The sequence below is a fragment of the Carassius carassius genome, chromosome 37 (assembly GCF_963082965.1).
Source record: "Carassius carassius chromosome 37, fCarCar2.1, whole genome shotgun sequence".
NCBI lineage: Eukaryota > Metazoa > Chordata > Actinopteri > Cypriniformes > Cyprinidae > Carassius > Carassius carassius.
In genome coordinates, this window is record NC_081791.1 from 23052013 (window position 1) to 23075372 (window position 23360).

Consider the following 23360-nt stretch of genomic DNA (forward strand, 5'->3'; position numbering starts at 1 on the left):
GCTTTACAAGACATTAATTGATGGACTGTAGTTGTGTGGATTACTTGCTAATTATTGTGACAGCTGTTTAGACTCTTATTCTGACGGTACCCATTCACTGCAAAGGATTCATTGATGAGCAAGTGATGCAAAGCTAAATTTCACCCAATCTGTTCTGACTAAGAAACAAAGTAAAAATAAATAAAAAATATCTAGTTCTCTTCTTGCATTTGTAAGTTTTCATTGGTCAAACACTTCATTCAGACAGTCTGTTCTTCCAGATTGTGTGGATTCTCAATCAAGCAGAAACAAATCAGCAGAGGTCCCAGCTCCAAATCTTCAGTCAGAGTTTTCTTTTCCTACAATGGAGCATAAACTCAAGTGTTATGCTCTTCGTGATCTCTCAGCTTTTGTTAACAACAAAAAAAACGCTTTTGAGTGGCACACCCACATCTCAAAATCCAATCAACAACCAATGAAAAGAACGTAGTCCCACCACTCTTCTTTTTTTCTTTTTCACATGCACAAAAACAGCTGTCACTGCTTCCATTTCATTGTGACATTAAACCCAATAGAGACAAATGATGAAGTGGACCACGATTACTCAAGGAATAAACTTCCTCAGTGGTTTAATGTAATCAACATCACGAACAGGTTTAAAATTCAAATACTTTTCCAGAACCACCAGAAATGCCAAGTAATACCCAGTCTAATGTTTTTGAACAATGAAAAAACGAATTGAGCAAAACAAGGCAACACATGCACACAGTAGAGCGAATGCACACTGTCATGCTGTTTTACATGGTTATCTAACGGTGTGCACTGATGAATAGAATCTGCAGCTATACATCTGATCGATGGGTGGAGGAATAATTCATGTGAGGAAGTAAGTTTTGAAGTTCAGGAGAAAAACATGTGGACAAGAGTTTCTTTCTCCTCAGAAGATAATGGACACACGCAGATAAACACCACCGAGCACCAACACGGCCTGTCGTATAACTCACATGGGCTATTTTGGAGAGAGCCTTGAAGTGTGTAGAAACCGGGATTGAATGTTTCTCAGCAGATTCTGGTGAAAGCTACAGTGCCCCCTGGTGGTGAGGAGAACGTACAGTATATGCTATGTTCGGTGGTGCTGCATGATTGTGATGTGTACATGTGTTTTTAATGTTGACAGTGCTGATGGATAAAGGAAAGCACGTCTTCTTTAGACAGTTTGTCAGGGTTGACCCGTGTCTGGGAGTCATGAACTCGGACGCCCTCCTCCCAAGCCCAAAACAGCCTGTCTTGATGACATGCACTGAGAAACAGGAGAAAAGAGAGAAACACGTTTTAGAAAAAGTTATGAAGTAAGAAAGCATACAGGTGATCTATGAATGAGAGTGCATTACATTACACACAAGTTGGGGTCGGTACAATTTTTTTAAGCAATTAATACTTTTGAACTTAATTAAAGAATCCTGCATCATAGTTTACACAAAAATATTAACTGTTAACAACATATCCAATGTTTTCAACGTTGATGATAATAAGAAATATTTCTTGAGCACCAAATGAGAGCAGAATTATGAGCAGAGCAGATTATGCAAAATCTTCTTGAAAATATTAGCTATATAATGCAATTTTTCTTGCTCAGGGGCTTCAATCCAAAATTGGTTGCCATTATAGAGCCAGTCATGCAGGATTGCTACATGCTGGCACATTATACTTACTGGAAAGGTGCCACAGAACCAGGTGGCAGTTCATAAGTTGATTCTTTGGTCTGCTTATTGTAGAAAAACTTTCTTTTAGAGCTTTTGCTGAACGCCATGGTCCATGGGTCTGTCAAAAAGAGACAGACTTTAACAAGGCACCTCACTAGATTTTATCCAGTTACTTCGCCTTTCTCTCTCTCTCACCATTCACTGTTTTGACGATATAAAGGCCGCTAGGGAGGAAGTGACGGTCATCTCTGCCTGTGTACGACAGTCTTGGCATCCCTCCTGAACTCTTGGTTACCTTCATTTCCAACCTGAGGGAAACAATTAAAATATCTAATATATATATTTTTTTATAATCTACATGCTGTGGTTAAACGCACCTCACAAAGATCTTCTCCATCTCTTCTAACCTATAGACTTCCTTTACTCTAAAAAACAGAGAGAGAATGAATGAATGAATGAATGTGGCTGAAACAGCAAGCGGACTGATTTGCAGTATCATCATAAACATGAAAGATCCTGTCTAGGCTCTAGTAAAACACAGTATCTTCATTAATCTGGCATACTGCACCCTCCGGTGTTCACAGGACTTCCTGGCCCCCAGGGCTGTCACTGACATGCAATTAGCACAACCGCAAAGAGAAAGGAATATTACCGGATGGGGTTCATGTCTGGCCTGCTGGGTTTGGACACAGCTTTCACAAACTTCTCGGCCATCTGGATTCTGCACCAAGAACAAGATTCTTTTTTTTTCTGATTTGTGAGGTCAAAACACCAATCATATCTATTAAAAAAACTAAAAGCTTATTTGTGGAGAAACTGATCAAGACGAAGCGAGTTTATGAATAAAACAAAAACAAATATCTGTCAAAAGACAAGGGCTACTCGATTATGACAAAATCATAAACACATTTATTTTGGTCAATACTGTAATCACAATTATTTAACATGATTATGAGTAGGCTACATAAACAAAACTTTAAATGAATGATTTATTTAAAGATAGCGATCAATACATATAATTTCCAATAAACAACATAGTCTTCGTTGTAAGAATTAAACTTCCTATGCTTCTTATTAAAGCTACAAAAAGTCCTTCAGTCAAGAGCAGTGAATGATTTTTTCTGTCTTTTGTTGTTGGATTAATATTAAGCAAACAGTTGGCAGCAGGAGCCTCCTCCTGAGGACCAGAGCAAGTTCTTTTTAGTGCTGTTAAAAACATGAATACATCTAATTAACCTAAATAAATCAAGCTCGTTCCATTTTGCAAAAGTCACGTTACACGATTTTACTGATTTGCACATAAAATTGGGCTTATATGGAGGTGCAAAAGCACACTGCTGAAAATGCCTGGGGCACAATAATCATTTAAAATAACTAGATTAATGTATTTTCATAATCGCTGGAGGTGTTTTGATTAATTGTACAGTCCCATTACCCATTGACAGATATTTGTTCTCGTTTTAAGCATAAGCTCAATTTTGTTACATTTCTCAGAAAACACTGCATCAGATCTTCAATTTGCATCTCAAGTAAATGTTGATTTAAGGATGCTCAGATATTTATACTGGAAAACAAAAGTTTGCAGTGCATGCCGATATTAATTCCATGACTTTATGAATTTAGGACTTTATACTCAAGTTTAAGAACTTTTGAAGTATTTTAAATAATAATGAATTACAGCAATGTATTTAAATCAAAACAGCAATGCACAGAAATATTCCGTTATTGTTTACATGACACAAACTGTATCTTGGTGGAAAGATTGCACTTTATAAACCTGATTAATAAAATAACTTCTTAATGAAAAACTCCTCTTTTTTGATTTTGTAGTTAGTGAAAGACAGGAAAAATATATATAAAAAATTAATTCTATATGTAATAATTTGGGAATAGGTTCAGTCAAAGACCTCTGGTTAAAGTGCTGATGTCTGACGTCAGTGCCGTTGAGAACAAGAGCATCAAGAACGTGCACAGCGTTGATTCTTCTCTGGGCTTTTCCCTACAAGCACAGACTCAAAATAAAACTTCTAACAAAAAGCATACTGAAATAACACAATCTCTTTCCCCTTACAGTATTAATGTAAAGCTGTCATTAAATAATTATCTCTCAACACTAATTCTCTCTGTTCACCTCTCCCTTCAGCTCCTGGACGATCTCTGCGCTCAGTAGTGTGTCTCTGGGCAGCTCCAGTTTGAAGTTCTCCAGCTTCTTCCAGCGTAACGGGGCTCTGCCGTCCCACGTGTAGATCTGAGATCTCTGCATACACCCACAGTTTAGGTTTTTCACTCTTTAAGTAGTATATAAGGATATACATCAACACAACACAATATAAATATAGGCTATATAAATATAACATTCATAGACACAGACATATTCCTTACCCCAAGTCCCAGGAGAAAGAGCTGCTCTCCTCCTCCCACAATGCACCTGTAGTCCAGTACGTGCTGTAGTTTTTCCAGATTTCCTGAGTTCAGTGCAGTTGGTCTGGAATTAAAACTGTCCATATCTGAGCCCTGACATAAAAAGACAGTAAGCAGAGAAATATAGTTAAAGTTTATTTATATAAAAAATAAACTTTATTTTAAACTGTTAATTGTCAGCTTGGCACTGTTTTTTTATAACCTTTTTTTTTCTTATCACACATTTATGTAATTATTCCAAGTTATATATCATTTAAAAAGCCTAAAGACTCATAATTCATCCTGTGGAACCCAATTTAAAGTTGAGCATTGTTTAACCATAGAAATGGCACTTAAAATCAATTTACCAGGCTCCTCCCATCACGTGTCATATTACAAAATTTACTATTTTTTAAAAAATATTTTATAACCAAACCTTTTTTCTAATTTTTACAGTACACTTAGTGTTACATTTAGTGACTATTTAGTGATAGAAGAAATACTGTGACAGAAAAAAAAAACAACTCAGGAAGAGATTTTTGTGATATCAACTTCAAATTTGGAACATAACTCACTTTATGTAATTTATCATATACAGTATCATTTGATTTTACAGCTACTTTAGATTCCTTTTTTTTGTAAAACATTTATTTTAAATAAAACAAAACAAACTTGTACAGTACATTTTCTTTACAGTATCAAATTTTACAATTTAAATAATATAATCAATAATCTCACTGGAAAACATCCAAAAAAAAGTTTGAAAAAGTTTTTGTTAATTTGGAATGTTTTTTTTTTTTTAAGGTGAATTATGACCCTGACATTATAGGCTCCATTTGCTTCACCCACTTAGCTCTTCTATTATAGAACATCACGTCCACAAGAGCATTACCACATTCCTAGCTAACTTTTCAAAGCCCACACATACTCTTACCTTCACAAGCTCATAGAACTTTGTTTTCGGATCTGATGTTGAAGGAGTGACTCTGGCTTTATCAGGAATCTGCACAAAGATAAAGAGGTTCAAGGTCTCAATCATTCAAATGAGCATCATTTTCTCCTTACAGATAACCATGCAAAACAATGTTATTTAAATCTTTCAAACAGGACCACAAAGCACTAAACTAAACCTCAGTCCACTATGAAGCTCGTGGCTATAGTTTTTGGACTCACCCCCCACAGTTTGAGACATTCTTTGCGGATGTCTGCTTGCTTGGCCTCAAACAGTGTCCTAGAAAGACACACAGCCTTGTCAATGACCCTCATACAGACTCAGGCACGTGCGCACAAACAAATAAAAGAGAGTATGAGATGAATGCCCTGAAACACACCAGAGGAAGAATGTGTGACTCACGTATCTCTGACGTATGCGTGGATCTTACCCAGCGCTTTTATCTGTACTGCACAATGGCTGCAAAACAAGGGATCAGAGTTCAATAAATAAACCTAAGAATGAATGAATGCATCGAGAGAGCGAGACAAAAGAGGCGATGAAGATACCTTTCGTTGGAGTTGATCATGAATTGGAAGAAGTCAGTGTCTCCTTTAATGATGTCCAGAGGGACGACTTCGGTAACGTCTCTGTCTGAGTGTCGAAACTGATTCAGTTTCAGGTTGAGGGTGAACATATATTCTCTGACAGCATCAGTGCCTGGCTTTAAACTCTTGCACACCACATATCTGCATGCAGACCGACATTGAAAATCAGTACCACATGCTCATTAACCAATAATGATTTTTAACAATAATAACAGCATGCGTAATATAATCAGGGATGTGCATTAATAAGTAGGGTTAAATTATTATTTTATAGTCTTATTATTAAAAAAAAGACCCAGTACAAAAATAACTGATTATAAAAAATAATAATAATAATATTCACACACTACTAGTGAAATTCTTCGAATAAATAGGGTTTTTATGTTGAAAAAGGCTTCTCGAGCTCACTAACGCTGCATTTATTTAATTATAAATGATATAAAAATAACTATTTTCTATATATGTTATAATATATTTTACAATTTATTCTTGTCATCCAAAGCTGAATTTTCAGCATCATTGCCCCAGTCTGCAGTGTCACATGATCCTTCAGAAATCATTCTAATATACTGATTTGATGCTCAAGAAATATTAATTTATTACCAATGTTAAAAAAAAACAGTCAATATTTTTCGGAAGCCGTGATACACTCAAAATTCATCCTGTGAAAATAAAGTATAAAGGTATAGTTTCAGTGTCCACTGCCAGCAGCTCTCTCATATCCCCAAAGGTCTCTCACTCTTTCAAAATGAGTAATGGACAATGAACACACACCTCTCTGAATTGGCAGGCCGGCTGGTGACGGGTTTGAAGAGCGAGACCCTCTCAAAGCAGAGGTACACCAAATAAATCAAGCCCACACTGAACGGTGTGAACAGGTCAAACGTCTTACACACAAAATGGCCACCTGTAAAACACAAGATTTTGTGAGAAATGGAAGCAAAAGTGACCATAAATTAGAAAACAACCAATCACAACATAAGTCATTTACATAATCTTAAAAGCACAGTAACAAAAAAAAACCCTATTAAAATAAAAAGGTAAGAGAATCTTTTTGACTGAAAAGGTGGACTTCAGAAAAAGAAAAACAATGTATTCTAGAGAAGTTTTAAAATATGGCTCTTCAATGCTAGAACCATAAAACGTATTACCATTGATTTGATACACCTAAAATTAGCTCTCAAGTAGCCAAGTCTTCTCTCACATACAGTAGTCACATAATAACGTTCCTAATTACAGGATTTCAGAATAAATAGACTCGTGTCTGGGCGCACCCCCAGATAAAATCCAAACAGATCTGAGACAAGGCTGTACAATAATACCAAGGCAAGAAAGAGCATTAAATAATCTTCAAAGCCTTGAGAGAGACATCATTAAAGAGATGAAATCATTTGGAACCGCTGTTAAAGAACTGGCTGTCCTCCAAAACTGAATGTCTGGGACTGTGAGAGCTATGGTAACCCAAAAGAGGATACTGTGTGTCATGACAGAGATGGAGGACGCACTATTGATGTTGATCGTCCCTAGAGCAGAGCATGATCAAGCTTTAATGATACTTCTTCAACATTAAGGGAATGAAGACTCGCAAAGAGGAAGAAAAAAACAGACTGAGTGAAAATGAAAAACATCCTCAAGGAAAACAAGGATTTTGAGTGATTTAACCAGGAAGACTACGCATCTTCCAATAAGAAAATGGCCAAATCATATGCAAGAAGTCCAAACAACTGAAGGCCCATGAAAACAAGAGATGTTAAGATTGTTGAGCTTTTCTAAGTGTACCTATTTTTTACATGCATACAAACAAAATCGCAGAAGATACCTGGTCTGACGACAGACATGGCAGTGAGGAACTGACACAGAAGGAGCTGTTTACTCAGGATCTCCTGAATGTTCTCTTGGCCCTCCACAGAAAAACCCTGACAAGCAACACACCATCATAATATATCGACCAATCACACACCAGCAATATTCATATTTTAACCAATCAGAGAAGAGCATGTCTTACTCCATCTGCCATTAAGAAGTGCAGGCCCCGCCCTTCAGTGCTGTCTAAGACAAAGTTACGAAATGCAGTGATGTTTTCCGGACGCGTGATGTCACCATCGCCATCAATCCCACCCTCACCTGAAACACCGGTAGTGAGAAAATCAAAAGAAACTCATATTTTAATTTACTTTTTTTTTTTTCTATTACTAGATTAAACATTTCCATCACCGGGGTAAGTGGAATTGAAATAATAACCAATTTTAAAGTGGTTAAAAGAGTCACCAAGGCTGCATTTACATGATAGGTAAAAAGAGTAAAAACTGTAATACTGTTAAATATTATTACAATATAATATAACTGATTTCTATTTTAATATATTTTTATTCCTATGATGGTAAAGCTGGTTATTTTCAGCATCATTACTCCAGTCTTCAGTTCTTCACATGATCCATCAGAAATAATTTTAATATGCTGATTTTATGCTCAAGAACGTACTCGGTTACTAACGTAACCTCGGTTCCCTGAGATGAGGGAACGAGTACTGCGTAAGCTAGCTTACGCTATGGGAAAAGGTCCCCTTTTCTCGAGAATATGAAGCCAAAAATTATCCTTAATTTTTAAATAATGTAAAACGCAGTGCTGCAGCACAGCAGACCTAAGTGAAGCGGCTCGCGCGCTTATTGGCTGTGCTGTGGCAACTGCAGCAACCTATGGTGAGGCGGCGGAGAGGAACGAACCAATGGGGGCGCTTCGCGCCCATTGGACGTCAGAGCGCGCCAAAATAGGCGTGGCTGGAACTATATAAGCCACCGCTTCGCCATAGGGATCAGGTTTTAAATCGACTGAAGCGATCACCCGGTCCGAGCACATAGCACGGCAGGTTACGCAGTACTCGTTCCCTCATCTCAGGGAACCGAGGTTACGTTAGTAACCGAGTACGTTCCCTTTCGAGAGTACTCTCGTACTGCGTAAGCTAGCTTACGCTATGGGAACACAATGTAAAACGCAGTGCGTGCTCGGGAACTTCGACCTGTCACAGCCCGAGGCGAGAGCCCGGGGCTTTATAGCAGGAGAAATCCCAGTCCCAACAGCCAACCTTAGTGAGCTTTATATAGGAAACGAAAAAAGGGGGACGTGATAAGGCTTAGCACGTCTATATAGAAAGTACCCTGGCCTGCAGGGCAGGGACTTGCAGATTATAGAATCTAATAAATGTGGACGGAGAGGCCCAGCCTGCCGCCGCACTGATATCATCCAGTGGTATCCCGCAGTACCACGCCCATGACGAGGCCATACCTCGGGTGGAATGGGCTCTGATGCCGAACGGGCAGTGAAGGCCTTTAGATTTGTAAGCCAGCGAGATAGTGTCTACTATCCATCGCGATAGGCTCTGCTTCGTGGTGGCGAGACCTCGGGTGCGCCCACCAAAGCATATGAAGAGCTGGTCCGACCTCCTGAATGAGGCGGAGCGCGCAATATAGGTTTTGAGAGCCCTGACGGGGCAGATGAAGCTCGCGTTGCTTTCGTCGCTTTGCGAGGAAAGGGCTGACAGCGAGATGACCTGTGCTCTGAACGGTGTTGAGAGCACCTTGGGGACATAGCCGTGTCTTGGTCTGAGAATGACTCTGGAGTCATTAGGCCCAAACTCGAGACAGTCAGCGCTTACAGATAGCGCATGTAAATCCCCCACTCGCTTGACTGAGGCCAGAGCCAGTAGAAAAGCGGTTTTGAACGAAAGAAGCTTCATATCGACAGACTGAAGCGGTTCAAAAGGGGGGCCCTTTAAGGCCTCTAGGACCGTAGACAGGTCGGGGAGGGTTCATCCGACGAGCTCCCTTAAGGAAACGAATGACCAGTTTGTTTTTTCCCAGTGATAGGCCGGCCACCGGAGCATGAGAAGCTGCAATGGCTGCCACATACACTTTGAGCGTAGACGGGGATCTGCCCGCATCTAAACGCTCCTGTAGGAAGGAGAGTATCTCCGTCACGTCACATAAGTGAGGGTCTAGGTTCCGTGTCCCGCACCAGGTGGAGAACACTGACCATTTCTGCGCGTAAAGGCGCCTGGTTGAGGGCGCTCTGGCTTCCGTAATGGTCTTTAACACTCCCTCAGGGAGGTTCCCGGGTACCCGTTGAGGGGCCATACATGAAGGGCCCAAAGTTCGGGGTGGGGATGCCAGAGCGCGCCCTTCAGCTGCGTGAGGAGATCTTTCCGCAGCGGTATTGGCCATGGGGCTGTACTGGACCGCTGCATCAGCTCGGAGAACCAAGGTTGGGTCGTCCAGAGTGGGGCTACTAGCAGCATAGCACATCTGCTCTTCCTGACCCGATCGATGACCTGCGGTAGCATCGCGACCGGTGGGAAGGCATAAAGCGGGCGTCTGGGCCAATCGAGGGCCAGCGCGTCCCTGCTCTTTGAAAAATATATTGGGCAATGAGCGTTGTCTTCTGAGGCGAAGAGGTCGACCTCTGCCCTGCCGAAGATGCTCCACATCAACTGAACCGTTTGTGGGTGAAGAGACCACTCCCCAGGGGGAACATTCGCCCTGGAAAGCATGTCCGGGCCCGGTTCAGGATGCCAGGTACATGCGCTGCCTTTAGCGAGCGCAGATTGTAATGTGCCCATGTCAGAAGACGTTCGGTCAGGGTGTGCAAGGTTTTTGACCTGACACCACCCTGGCGATTTATGTAGGCCACCACTGACATGCTGTCTGATCTGACCAGAACGTGGTGGCCCTTTAAAAATGGGAGGAAAGCTTTCAGGGATAGTTCGACCGCTATCATCTCCAGACAGTTTATGTGTAACAGTCGCTCCGGGCTCGACCACAGTCGCTCCGGGCTCTTCCCACCGGTCGCGCTGTGACGTCAGACACGCTGTACACGTCACAGAGTCTATGTCTATCCCCAAAAAGGAAATCCTCTGGCTGGGAGACAGAGCGCTCTTGACAGTGTTGATCGTGAGACCCAGGCATTCTAAATGGCTGAGGATCCAGGATCTGTGTGTCGTCAGTAGTTCCTCGGAATGGGCTAAAACTAGCCAGTCGTCGAGGTAGTTCAATACTCGCACTCCCCGCATTCTCAGGGGTGCGAGAACGGCATCCATGCACCGTGTAAACGTACGGGGCGCTACGGAGAGGCCGAATGGAAGAACCATGTACTGATAAGTCTGCCCCTCGAAGGCGAATCTCAAGAATGGCCTGTGATGAGGTGCTATTTGAATGTGAAAGTAAGCGTCTTTCAGATCCACTGAGAAAAACCAATCCCTCGGGCGAATTTGCACGAGTATTTGTTTGGTAGTTAACATTTTGAACGATCGCGCCATAAGCGCTTTGTTCAAACGTCTGAGATCTAGGATGGGTCTGAGACCGCCATCCTTTTTTGGTACGAGGAAGTAGCGGCTGTAAAAGCCTGACTCGCGCTGCGCAGGGGGGTCAGTTTCTATCGCCCCTTTTGCAAGAAGGTTTATCAGTTCGGCGCGAAGGACATGTGTCATTTCGTTTTTCACTTTCGTTTTCGACCACGGCGCGAAAGCGCTGCGGTCTGCGAGCAAACTGGAGCGAGTAACCTCGTTTTATTATATTCAAAACCCAATTTGATATGCCGGGGATGGCCTGCCATGCAGCGGCTCGTGCGGCTATGGGTTGAATGTGCTTCGGGCACTGGCCGCCTGTTATGAGGGGACCAGTAGCTCGAGTATGCTGTGCTTGGGACACTGTGGTGACAGCGCTTATTTGTAGGGTTGCGCACTGAGAAGTGGGCACGCGCGCTACATTTAGAGCACCTCCGGCGCGAGCGGGAAGGTGGGCATGAAAGGGGACCCGAGTGTGTTTTTGTGACACTTGGGGGAGTGTGTATACATGTAGGGGGTGAGTACTGTGTAGTGGGCACACTGCCTACATAGAAAAAGCTCTTTTTGTGCTTTATTGAGGTCGCCGTGAAAACAGCGTTTGTGTGCAGGCGTGCGTGCATTGTAACAGGCTCGTTTACTGCAGTATAGACATCTCCAACCGCCTTTAGTGAGGGGATTGGAGGAAGTATGTGAGGTTTCTTGTGTGGTGGTCCGGCCGCAGCGGGACTTAACAACGGTCTTTTCAGCACGAAGGTCAGGAGGGCTTCGGAGGCTCGGGTTTCAGCACAATCCTGGGCCGAGGTCCCCGTCTCTCTGACGGTTTGCGGCTCGTAGAGCAAGAGCGGTGCTGGGTTTTGGTCGCTGGGCGAGACTGTAAGTCTCGAGACTTAACCGACTGGCCAAAGAGGCCGGAAGGCGAGATAGGAGAGTCAAGAAAGGCGGATTTGTCGGCGTCTTTCATCTCCGTGAGCGTGAGCCAGAGGTGTCGCTCTAAAACAGCGAGGCTTGCCATGCTTCGGCCGATCGCTTGTGCTGTGGTCTTTGTCGCACGCAGGGCTAGATCAGTAGCGCTGCGGAGATCTTTAAAGTCATAGGTATCTGGGGCAGACTCGTCCAGGTTACGGAGAAGTCTGGCCTGAAAAACCTGCAGCACAGCCATGGTGTGTAGAGCCGAAGCAGCTTGACCAGCGGAGGTGTATGCTCGGCCAGCGAGAGCTGAGGTGGTGCGGCACAGTTTGGATGGATGCACAGGCTTCGACCGCCATCCTGCGGCTGAGGGCGGGCAGAGGTGTGCAGCAATTGCCTCCTCGAGAGGGGGGAGGCTCTCGTAACCATGGTCTCGGGCGCCGTCGACAGAGGAGAGCGCTGACGAGACAGAAGTTTTCAAGCGTGCGGAGAATGGGGCTTTCCACGACTTCGTGAGTTCATCGTGAACTTCCGGGAAGAAGGGGGCGTTTCTTTGCGGAGGGGCCGAAGGGCGCCCCTGCAAGAACCATTCGTCCAGCCTGCTTTTAGCGGGCTCGTCTGGAGGAGACCAGTCGAGCTGAAGGTCGCTGACAGCCCTTGTAAGCACGCGAGTAAGCTCCGCGTCGATATCAGCGCGTTGTCCGGTGCAGCTGGGGGCTGTAGAGGGGGGGGGGGTCCGCAATGGAGCCCGACCATTCCTCACTACTGGACGCGGCGAGAGAAAGGCTGTCGTGTCTGTCCTCTTCCACCTCAGGCACTCCGAAGGAGAAGGGGGCGCTGGTGAGCAGAGACTGGCGCTGCTCGTCCACGAAGAGGACAGGCGAAGGAGAGAGAGCGGGCGAGGCACGCGGGGAGTGTTCCGGCGTGAGCTCGCGTGTAGCAGTGTGCTCAGGCATTCTCTGATCGCGACGTTTCTTACACGGCACTTGAGAGAGAAGAGGCGGAGCGGGTGGAGCATCGTGGCTGGTTTGAGCTAATCGAGCCCGCAGGGTCGATATAGCCATGTTGTCGCACTCAGGGCAGCCGCCCTTGGAGAGTGCGTTCTCAGCATGCTCGCGGCCCAGGCAGGAGACACAGAGGATGTGGCGGTCCTCGCTGGGCAGAGGGCCTCGGCAGGAAGCGCAGGCCCGAGGCATTTGAAACAACGCCTCGAATTTTGGAGAAAAAAGTGTGATGCAGCGGCAAACACACTAGCTTTATAAAGGATATAGTCACGCCGGATGGCGCAGCAGGAAGCGAGTGCTGAAGGCGGCATCGAGATGAAGCACGAGCCGACGTCCTCAGATCTGCGTTGCAGTGCTATCCCGCTGAGAGGCTTTTCGACGGCGTGTAGAGGCTTCTCCGGAGAAGACAGCGAAGTGCAGGTGAGATCGCTGAAGGAGATGAAATCTGATCCCTATGGCGAAGCGGTGGCTTATATAGTTCCAGCCACGCCTATTTTGGCGCGCTCTGACGTCCAATGGGCGCGAAGCGCCCCCATTGGTTCGTTCCTCTCCGCCGCCTGAAATTATGAAATTGTTCAAATATGACATTAATTACGCTACAAAATATTTTTTTATCTCAAATTCAAATGGTCTTTTTCTATTCTATCATGATTTCCAAATTTGATATGAAATATTAAGAAGCAAAAGCTCAAAATATTTAATAATAAGAAGAAGAACCATTAAGTACCAATAATAATTAAGCACCAATAAATCAGCATACCAGAACAATCATGAACGATTTGAAGGATCACGTGACACTGAAGAAATACATTAAAAAGAAAACAGCTATTTTATATTGTCATAATATTTCACAAAATTCATATATAAAAGTAGTATTGTTAAGCATAAGAGACTTATTTAAAAAAAATAAAAATAAAAAATCTGAAAAATCTTAATTATTCCAAACTTCTGAACAGTAGTGTAGGTATTACATTATATCACATTATTACATTAATATTTCTCAGTACAGTACAGTACAAATGTTCAATTGTTGGTTTTTTCATGTTTAAATGGTTGAAACTCATACCATAGTAGGCCTCAAAGAGCTCGCTGGGAGCAGCATAGAAATCTTCCAGTTTGAAATCGTTGCCTCCTTTGAGCGTCATCCCAAAACCTTTCGCATGCCAGCGCCGCCGCCACAACACATACTCGGAGAATCCTCCCGGTCCTGCGCACACGTCTCCAAAATACAGCAACTCACCATCCTTATCACGCGTCTGGGGCCTCTGCACACAGACATCCAGTTCAAAAACATAATCACAGCACATATATCTAGCTTGTGTGACTGTGGTCTCACCCCTTGAGAATCCTTTGGGTTAGTGAACATATAGTCAAAAACATGATCCATGTTCGCCATCTTCATAGCAGCTCTGAGGACAAAACAGAGAGAAAGAAATTTAGAAAAGATATGCTTCTGTTATTACATGCATGTGGAGACGCCACCCACCTGTTGAGAAAAAAAGCCCCTCGGATCGTTTCATAAGGGTTTGATCGAGTACGTGCTCGCCTCATCTCCTCGCCCTCTAAGTCATCAAACACAGTCTGAAAAGAAATGCATGTTACATTATTACAGGACACAGAGCACAATGTGTCTGGTCTTATGTAAGAACGGGAATAAACATAAGAGATGTTTGACACTCACTTTGCAGCGAAGAAGGAGATGCAGTAGATTCTCTGAGCAAAATTCAGTTTCATCATCAATTTTTAATTTTTTCTAAAAATATAAGCAAAGGTACAGTCATACATATAAACATTGGAAGCTGATAAATAAAATGTTTTATATGAACGTACACTACCATTCAAAGGATTTTTGTAAAAGAAATTAATACTTTTATTTGAAATTTATACTTTTAATACGAAAAGACTTCCAAATAATCAGAAAAGAGAACGGAGATAATTTTACAAAAATATTCTCTCAAACAAATGCTGATTTTTTTATTCATCAAGGAATGATAAATCCATCAGTCTATACAAAAATATTAAGCAACATTTAATTGTTTTCTACATGAATAATAATAAAATAAAAAAACAGCAACAAATCACCATATTAGAATGACTTTTGAAGGATCATTGAAAACTAGTCTTTAGCTTTGTAAACCGTATTTTAAATTTAAACGATTTCACAGTATTACTGTTTTTAGTGTATTTTTACACTAAAGAGACTACTTTAAAAAACATAAAAAAACGATTTACTAAACCCCAACTTTTGACAAAGCATAAGGGAATTTATATTAATTTTTTAATGTGTAAGGTCTATAATTTCAAGTTCAAGTTGAGCTTTATTGTCATTCAGCTACATGTGTGGACATACAGTGCCTCACAGGACCACGGTGCTACATAAGTACAGACATACAACAATTTAGTAAAACAGTATAAACCTATACACAACTAACCTACTGACAAATTTTGACTATAAATATACAACCCGAATTCCGGAAAAGTTGGGACGTTTTTTAAATTTTAATAAAATGAAAACTAAAGGAATTTCAAATCACATGAGCCAATATTTTATTCACAATAGAACATAGATAACGTAGCAAATGTTTAAACTGAGAAATTTTACACTTTTATCCACTTAATTAGCTCATTTAAAATGTAATGCCTGCTACAGGTCTCAAAAAAGTTGGCACGGGGGCAACAAATGGCTAAAAAAGCAAGCAGTTTTGAAAAGATTCAGCTGGGAGAACATCTAGTGATTAATTAAGTTAATTGATATCAGGTCTGTAACATGATTAGCTATAAAAGCTTTGTCTTAGAGAAGCAGAGTCTCTCAGAAGTAAAGATGGGCAGAGGCTCTCCAATCTGTGAAAGACTGCGTAAAAAAATTGTGGAAAACTTTAAAAACAATGTTCCTCAACGTCAAATTGCAAAGGTTTTGCAAATCTCATCATCTACAGTGCATAACATCATCAAAAGATTCAGAGAAACTGGAGAAATCTCTGTGCGTAAGGGACAAGGCCGGAGACCTTTATTGGATGCCCGTGGTCTTCGGGCTCTCAGACGACACTGCATCACTCATCAGCATGATTGTGTCAATGACATTACTAAATGGGCCCAGGAATACTTTCAGAAACCACTGTCGGTAAACACAATCCGCCGTGCCATCAGCAGATGCCAACTAAAGCTCTATCATGCAAAAAGGAAGCCATATGTGAACATGGTCCAGAAGTGCCGTCGTGTCCTGTGGGCCAAGGCTCATTTAAAATGGACTATTTCAAAGTGGAATAGTGTTTTATGGTCAGACGAGTCCAAATTTGACATTCTTGTTGGAAATCACGGACGCCGTGTCCTCCGGGCTAAAGAGGAGGGAGACCTTCCAGCATGTTATCAGCGTTCAGTTCAAAAGCCAGCATCTCTGATGGTATGGGGGTGCATAAGTGCATACGGTATGGGCAGCTTGCATGTTTTGGAAGGCTCTGTGAATGCTGAAAGGTATATAAAGGTTTTAGAGCAACATATTCTTCCCTCCAAACAACGTCTATTTCAGGGAAGGCCTTGTTTATTTCAGCAGGACAATGCAAAACCACATACTGCAGCTATAACAACAGCATGGCTTCGTCGTAGAAGAGTCCGGTTGCTAACCTGGCCTGCCTGCAGTCCAGATCTTTCACCTATAGAGAACATTTGGCGCATCATTAAACGAAAAATACGTCAAAGACGACCACGAACTCTTCAGCAGCTGGAAATCTATATAAGGCAAGAATGGGACCAAATTCCAACCGCAAAACTCCAGCAACTCATAGCCTCAATGCCCAGACGTCTTCAAACTGTTTTGAAAAGAAAAGGAGATGCTACACCATGGTAAACATGCCCCGTCCCAACTATTTTGAGACCTGTAGCAGAAATCAAAATTGAAATGAGCTCATTTTGTGCATAAAATTGTAAACTTTCTCAGTTTAAACATTTGCTATGTTATCTATGTTCTATTGTGAATAAAATATTGGCTCATGTGATTTGAAAGTCTTTTAGTTTTCATTTTATTAAAATTTAAAAAACGTCCCAACTTTTCCGGAATTCGGGTTGTACTATAAATAAATGTTTACCTATACATAAGCTAAAAATAAATACAGACTATACGAATGAAACTTGTCACTTTTCTTTTGCCTTTTAATTGTGTCTTTTTTGCAAAATGTCAAAAAGTACTACAGTATGAGAAGTTCATTTATAAAAGAACAAATATTTAATTTAATCTACTAAGGTCATAAAAGCAGCATGAAGAAGTGGGTTTCAATCGAAATTGTTTTTATGCAAATTTTACATTTCACTTGAGAAAACATGAATGGCAGTACTTGATATGCATTTAAATGCACATAGAAACAGTGTTTATGCACTACACTAAGGTGAAATGTCAAAATGCACATAAACAAGATGGAAATACAAAAATCGACAAAATCTGGAAGGAAACCCAGCAAATAATAACTTTACAAGAATTATACAATATTTGAAGTTGGTGAAACATTTGATCATTATATAAGCCAATTATGAGATCCAAAGGTTTATTAGTAAAGCTAATTATTATAAAACACTGTTTGCACAGTAGACCCATGTGAACAAGAGACAACAAACAGCTGAGCAAAAACAACTTTTACCATAGAAAGTAAAAGAACTAAACTAATCCTTTCAGTTCATCAGGTAATATGTGCTGCAATACCTGGCCCAAAGTCATCCAATCCTGCAGCTCATCTGCATCTGGGATCTCTGGAGAACTTTCTGGAAACCACGTCACTGATTCTATAGCACTTGGCTGAGAGTAAAAATGAGAAATAAGGGAGATATAAAGGTCCTGGACTACTATTGTTTTGGTTTTAACATTAAGGAAACATTCTGGAAGTGTTGCTGTACCTCTGGCTCATCTTGCCAGTCTACGTTCAGGTCACCCTGGAAGCCCTTCAGGGTCAGACCCAAACCTCGCCTCCCACGCTGGGTGGATGCTTCTACGATCTCTCTCCGTCCTTGACCGAACTTTCCCAAACCCTCGCCTTCTCTGAAACCCATTTTGGCCTTAAGGAAACAGAGGAGGAGACCATTTTAATATGTGTTAAATCATAGGCATGAGTAAAAGAATGACAGGAGGTGAATATTTTACCATGAGTTTCTGAGAGACTCTGTTATACATGGGAAATTTGGCAGAGGCATCATTGCCCTCGGCATTCTGGGAATCAGAAGGTCTGGAAAAACTGGGTTTGTGATCTTCAACATCGCTGAGAGACTCGCTCTGACTTGAGTCTGGGAGCCAAAAAAGAAAAAAAAAATATGCTTACAAAAACTTATACCAGCAAAAGAATATGGCCGTGTGAACAGTGTAAAGTGTCGTAAGGAAACTCCTCTCTAACCCTGACTAGTGGTTCTTTGAGAAGACTCCTCCTCATCTTCATCAGAGGAGTCCTCACGGACAGCCTTCCTCTTCTTCAGAGGCTCGCCCAATGCTTGTTGTGCCCCTCTCTTCATCTTAAATTCAAGAGCTCCAAGAACCTGCACTCATTCAAAAACACAACATCAGTGGATTAAAACGTATAACAAAGATGCATAACATGACACATAACATCAAGATTTTAGGTTAACATTCCTATTAATATATAAAAGTGCTATAAGAGTTGTTTATATATATATATATATATATATATATATATATATATATATAAAACAACACTTATAGCACCCAAAATATACACTCTTTTAGACCTCATCATACTCTCCCAGTTTAATTACAGATCATTAAGTATTACTTGTTTCTGAAATGTCAAATTCATATATGAAAAAAAAGACATTATCAAATTAAATTTGTATGCATTTCCAGAACTGAAATTTGAACATCGGATAAAAGCCATGTTCAATATTCTGGTTTCATTTTGTTGGCATTAGATATAAAAGGTTTTAACAGAGAGGTTTTGGCTATCTCTATATATCACACTCTATAAATGTCAACAAGCAGAAAAGTTAAATGAACAAATCCCTTGATAGAAACCTTCAGAATAGAGATAGGAATAAAATAGAAAGTATGGTGTAAGTGCAACTGAAATTTCAGACACTTGCGCATCAGAATAAGACTACTAAAACGTCTTATGATTAACAGTAGCAGATAAACTCGAATAAAATAAACACTTAGATACGTTGCATAATTTCTATACAAGTCTGAAAGAAAACGTTATGAAAACAAAATATCTCAAAATAGTTAAAAAGATCATAAATATAAACATAATAATGATGAAATACATGCGATCTAATATAGTTTTACATTGAGTACAGTTTCTCACCTACGTCAACTATACATATAAGTGAATAAAGATGAGCTGGATTTTTTTTTATTCTATTAATCTTTTAACTATAAGTAGAATTAATAGTAAGCAGGCAGCAAGCAGGGCATTTATCATTTATTTCTTCCTTTATATAAAAATTAAGCTATAATTAAATATTAAGCTTTATTCAGCTGCTCCAACAATATGAAGATATTGTCTATTTCGGCTTCAAATGTGCCATAAAATGATTAAGCTAGATCTATCGTCCTTACTATCGCATTTCTGTAACGTAAATGTTCAGATTCATTGGGGGATTTTACAGTTAATGGTCTTAGAAACCTAACTGTGTGGCACATAAAAACAAAGTGAAATTTTAGGTTTCGATTTCACAAGAAATGCTGCGGCACTCGTAAACATACCGAGAAGGAAACACGCAGTTATAATCCCGAGTCACCTCTGAAATGGAAACTCATATTTGTCTCCAATCTGTACGATTTCTTGACAAATTCTGCTTTAGGTTCTACTTCAAATGTCAAATCTGGCCCGCGTTCCACTTTCAGTGGGTCTTACCGTGTTTCTGGCGCATGATATTTACGTCACCAATGGGGTTGGACAACAAATGCGTGAAAGCTTAATTATTAATATTAATAAGGTTTCGCCTGTTTTTTATACGGTCTATGGGTTGTGCCGAAAAAAAATTCTTATGGCTAAAGTTTACTTCATTAATAATAAATTTGCAATCGTCGCTTAGTCAGGCTTGGCTTTTTGTTTATTTGTTTACCGTGAAAATAATTTGCTCAACTATTTTCTTTATATTATTTTCATATATTTCAGAATATGTACCCGTGTGTGTGTGTGTGTGTGTGTGTGTGTGTGTGTGTGTGTGTGTGTGTGTGTGTGTGTGTGTGTGTGTATATACCTGTATATCAATTGGCCAAAAATTGTTACGTTTGTATTGATAGTGTGATACTGTGTGTACATGTTTCTTTTACTTGCTATCCTATGATTTTAAGCCCTTTTGTTCTCTCTCTTACAGCCTATATTTCTTCCTCTTGTTCCTCTCTTTTGCTCCAGTGGTCCATTAGGTCAGGGTTTATGATGTCCAGAGAGTTATTTTCCAGTCTACGAGGCACAAACATGACTAGTTGTCAGTACTAAGCTGCCCTTCTGTGAACTGTTTAAAGTATCATTTAGCCTTTAGATTGTTTAGACTCTGCTTAACCATTATTAGGGTGGGACGTCACATTAGGGTTGCCAATTCTCACGCATCTGGCGTGACACTCACGCTTGGACTTCAGTGTGAGATTGATGCTGAAAGCGTGAGTGTCACGCCAGATGTGTGAGAGTTGGGAACCCTGCATTATACCTGTCAATAAGAGAAGATGTGCCCCAAACTCATTAGTTGTATCCAGGGTCAGCTGAGGTATGTGGGGCACCAAGATGAAGCTGTGGGCCTCGGTTAAAATAAAACGTTAAACATGATTTGAGACCTCATTCAATATTCTTTCAAAAGAATCGTCACGTTTACAAATTAATTACAAGTGACATACAAGTGAGAATGTTCTCCAAAATGAAAATAAACTGATAAAGTAAGCTTCTCTCAGCTAACAACGAATGTTTTCAGAACTTTGGCTCAGAATGTTCTGCTAAGGTTCTCTCAAAGTTATGAACAAATGTTCTTCCAGTAACATTAACATTTGTTCAAAGTTGTCAGGTGTTTAATAATGTTCTATTATAACAAAAATATAATTATTCATCGGTCATGAAATGTTTTTTTCTTTAAATGTTATTACTGATGTTAAAACATTCAAAAGTAACATTACGTTTGAAAAATTTCAAATTGAACATTTCCTATGTTTCTCTAACGTTGGCATAACCAAGAAAATAAATGTGAACAAATTGAACTTTTCCTATGCTTCTCTAATGTTTGCATAACCAAGAAAATAAATGTGTAAAATGTTTAATAATCAACATTTTGAACTCTTAGATAACATTGAGAAATGATGTGTACATAACTTAATGGGAACATTAGCAACATATTCTTATGACATATTTTTGTTAGTTCAAGTTGGCTCAAGTACAGTAACAGCATTTTATGCAATTTACTAATTGCAATTTATGTAGGCCAAACCAGTAAATTTAACTGAAATATCTGCCCTCCGGTTTTTTTCCAAGAATTGGGTACACACACACTGGCCCTTCACAAAAAGATAGCCAGGATTTCATGGAGACACGTGACCAGTTATATAAGCACCCAAAGCTTTATAAGTCTGCAAGTGTCTGAAGAGCAGTGGCAGATCAGTCTGGTGTGTGTGTGTGTGTGAGTGTGTGTGGACGGGAGCTTCTCTGGCAGCTGAGATGTTCTTCCGCATTCCTCTCCTGACGCCTGGATACATTCGATACCTGCAGGTGAGTGTCCAGTTTCTAACTGAGCAAAATAAACGAGTTCTCAGTTCTCCAAAATGGTGATTACTGTTTATGCAAATATAATAATGCTAGTCCAAAACCACTTACAAACCCCTAATGGTTTGACTGTGTGTATGTATGCATGTTTATATATTTTTTTATCCATTAAGTATATCAGAAAGATAGTTAGTGACATTACCTTTGTCTATAGAAAGCATACTCTAGCAAAAATATTTTGTAGAATAACACAATAAAACAATTTATTGTATTGATTCATGTTTTATGGGGATTCTAGGACTCCAAGAAAAATTTTCTATGGAGTCTGAAATTCTAAAAATGCTTTTGTTATAATAAAATCTCCTAAAAGAGAATTTCTGTGTTCTTTAATGAATTTTCTTTTTTTTAAAAGGCCTTGCACCTCTTAGACCATAAACAAACATCCAGCATGTATGCGTTGTATTTTTTGTAATGGTTGTAGTTTGATATGCAAGTAAACATTAAAAAATTTAAGTGACTGAGCATGTAAAAGATATAGGGTACAAATGAATAACAGTAAAGCAGGCAAAGAACAGAGCAAATTAGACCAAGTAAAATGTATTAAGTTTTTACAAATACAAATAATATTTGTTATTAATTTATAAAGCAAATGTTTAACTATTACGTGATTTAAAATCAATAATAATATATTTAAAAAAAAAACTGAAATACAATATTTGCAATATTCTGATAATATTCTTCCAGTTGTTTAACTGTGGGATTTTGGATCAGAATCGTGGTATCCACAGAAAATTGGATACCAAGCCCAATGACATGAGATGCTTGCTCTAAATCTCACTTTGTTACTATTTTTGGAAACAGATTCAGCTGCAATTAATCTCCTTTGGCATTTTGGTGTTTGTTTCCATCAAATATGTTTTTACATGATATAAAATGATTCTTTCCTTTTTCAAGGAAAGATTCAAAGTAGAAGCACTATAATTATATATATATATATATATATATATATATATATATATATATATATATACACACACATACACACACACACACACACACACACACACGTTTTTTTGTTTATCATGATAAGCTTCTTACCGGTCTTAATCTTGATCTAGGAATTTCACTAATACTTTTCAAACTTGTCTGATGTACCAAGTGTTTCTGAGAACTACTTCCTGGATGGATCTTCTCTCATCTCATGCTCATAGAAGGGCCATGAACACTGACCTCTGACCTTTTGCTTTTAGACTCAAGCGGCGCGGTCCGGCCTGCAGAGGGAGGGGCCCGTTGTACCTCGCTTTGCCATGTTGCTGGGCCTTGTGGGTATTGGGATGTCAGGATACAGCTCTCGCCAGCTGACCTTATACCACAAGCCATCGCCACATCTCCTGCGGTGAAACACAATGCAGGAAACGGAGAGAAAACGCATTGCTTTTGTTCAGAGGTGCGTTCTTTCTTAAACGGACTGAACAACCCAAATATCATCATTATAGTTTTACCAAATCATGCTGAAGCTCTTGGTCTTGCTTTTGGTGCGAGGATGGCCGATCCTCAGCCAAGCTCTACCAAACTTGTTCTCTGGCAACAATGGAGTGAATTAAATGCTTTTACTTCTAATTATTTAGTGAGCATCCTTCTGAATCATAAAATGACAGAGGGGATATTATATTGCCTTTGTGGACCTCAAGGATGTCTCAAAGGCTTCTTCAGTTCACCATTTGGGACAGGGGTCCACTTAGCACTGGGTTATATTTTTGATATAATCCCATTTGTGCACCTTAAGTTCATAGACCACCACAGGCTCCACAGTAAA

At 40.3% G+C, this 23360-nt stretch overlaps 1 protein-coding gene and 1 long non-coding RNA gene across 3 annotated transcripts; one reads left to right on the forward strand and one right to left on the reverse strand.

Annotated features, from left to right (window-relative positions):
• Window positions 1-579: 579 nt before the first annotated feature.
• LOC132118413 (cap-specific mRNA (nucleoside-2'-O-)-methyltransferase 1) lies at window positions 580-19753 on the reverse strand. 2 transcript variants are annotated; one of them, XM_059528240.1, is made up of 24 exons: window positions 19712-19753; window positions 18239-18377; window positions 17992-18131; window positions 17748-17906; window positions 17557-17649; window positions 14548-14619; window positions 14353-14447; window positions 14203-14275; window positions 13933-14131; window positions 7627-7745; window positions 7441-7537; window positions 6396-6528; window positions 5583-5762; window positions 5437-5493; window positions 5256-5313; window positions 5017-5085; window positions 4065-4196; window positions 3814-3939; window positions 3590-3681; window positions 2335-2403; window positions 2060-2107; window positions 1878-1990; window positions 1692-1800; window positions 580-1279 (listed from the first exon to the last, which is right to left on the reverse strand). In XM_059528240.1, the coding sequence occupies exons 2-24, from the start codon at window positions 18351-18353 to the stop codon at window positions 1144-1146; spliced, it is 2484 nt and encodes an 827-aa protein (XP_059384223.1). In that variant the 5' UTR covers window positions 18354-18377; window positions 19712-19753; the 3' UTR covers window positions 580-1143. The 2 variants fall into 2 exon arrangements, with proteins under 2 accessions (XP_059384223.1, XP_059384222.1); XM_059528239.1 differs by lacking the exon at window positions 19712-19753 and adding an exon at window positions 19561-19705.
• Window positions 19754-21446: 1693 nt separating this feature from the next.
• LOC132117761 (uncharacterized) lies at window positions 21447-23360 on the forward strand. The gene is made up of 2 exons (XR_009425840.1): window positions 21447-21550; window positions 22795-23360. It is a non-coding gene; the product is annotated as an uncharacterized LOC132117761 (long non-coding RNA).

Excerpts from the sequence above, each read along its gene's own strand:
- LOC132118413 (XM_059528240.1), bottom strand. The coding sequence starts at position 18,353 with ATGAAGAGAGGGGCACAACAAGCATTGGGCGAGCCTCTGAAGAAGAGG. Across the intron at positions 14,448-14,547 it reads ATCTCCTTCTTCGCTGCAAA|ACTGTGTTTGATGACTTAGA; the intron begins GTGAGTGTCAAA and ends ATTTCTTTTCAG. Across the intron at positions 3,940-4,064 it reads TCTTTCTCCTGGGACTTGGG|AGATCTCAGATCTACACGTG; the intron begins GTAAGGAATATG and ends GGGTGTATGCAG.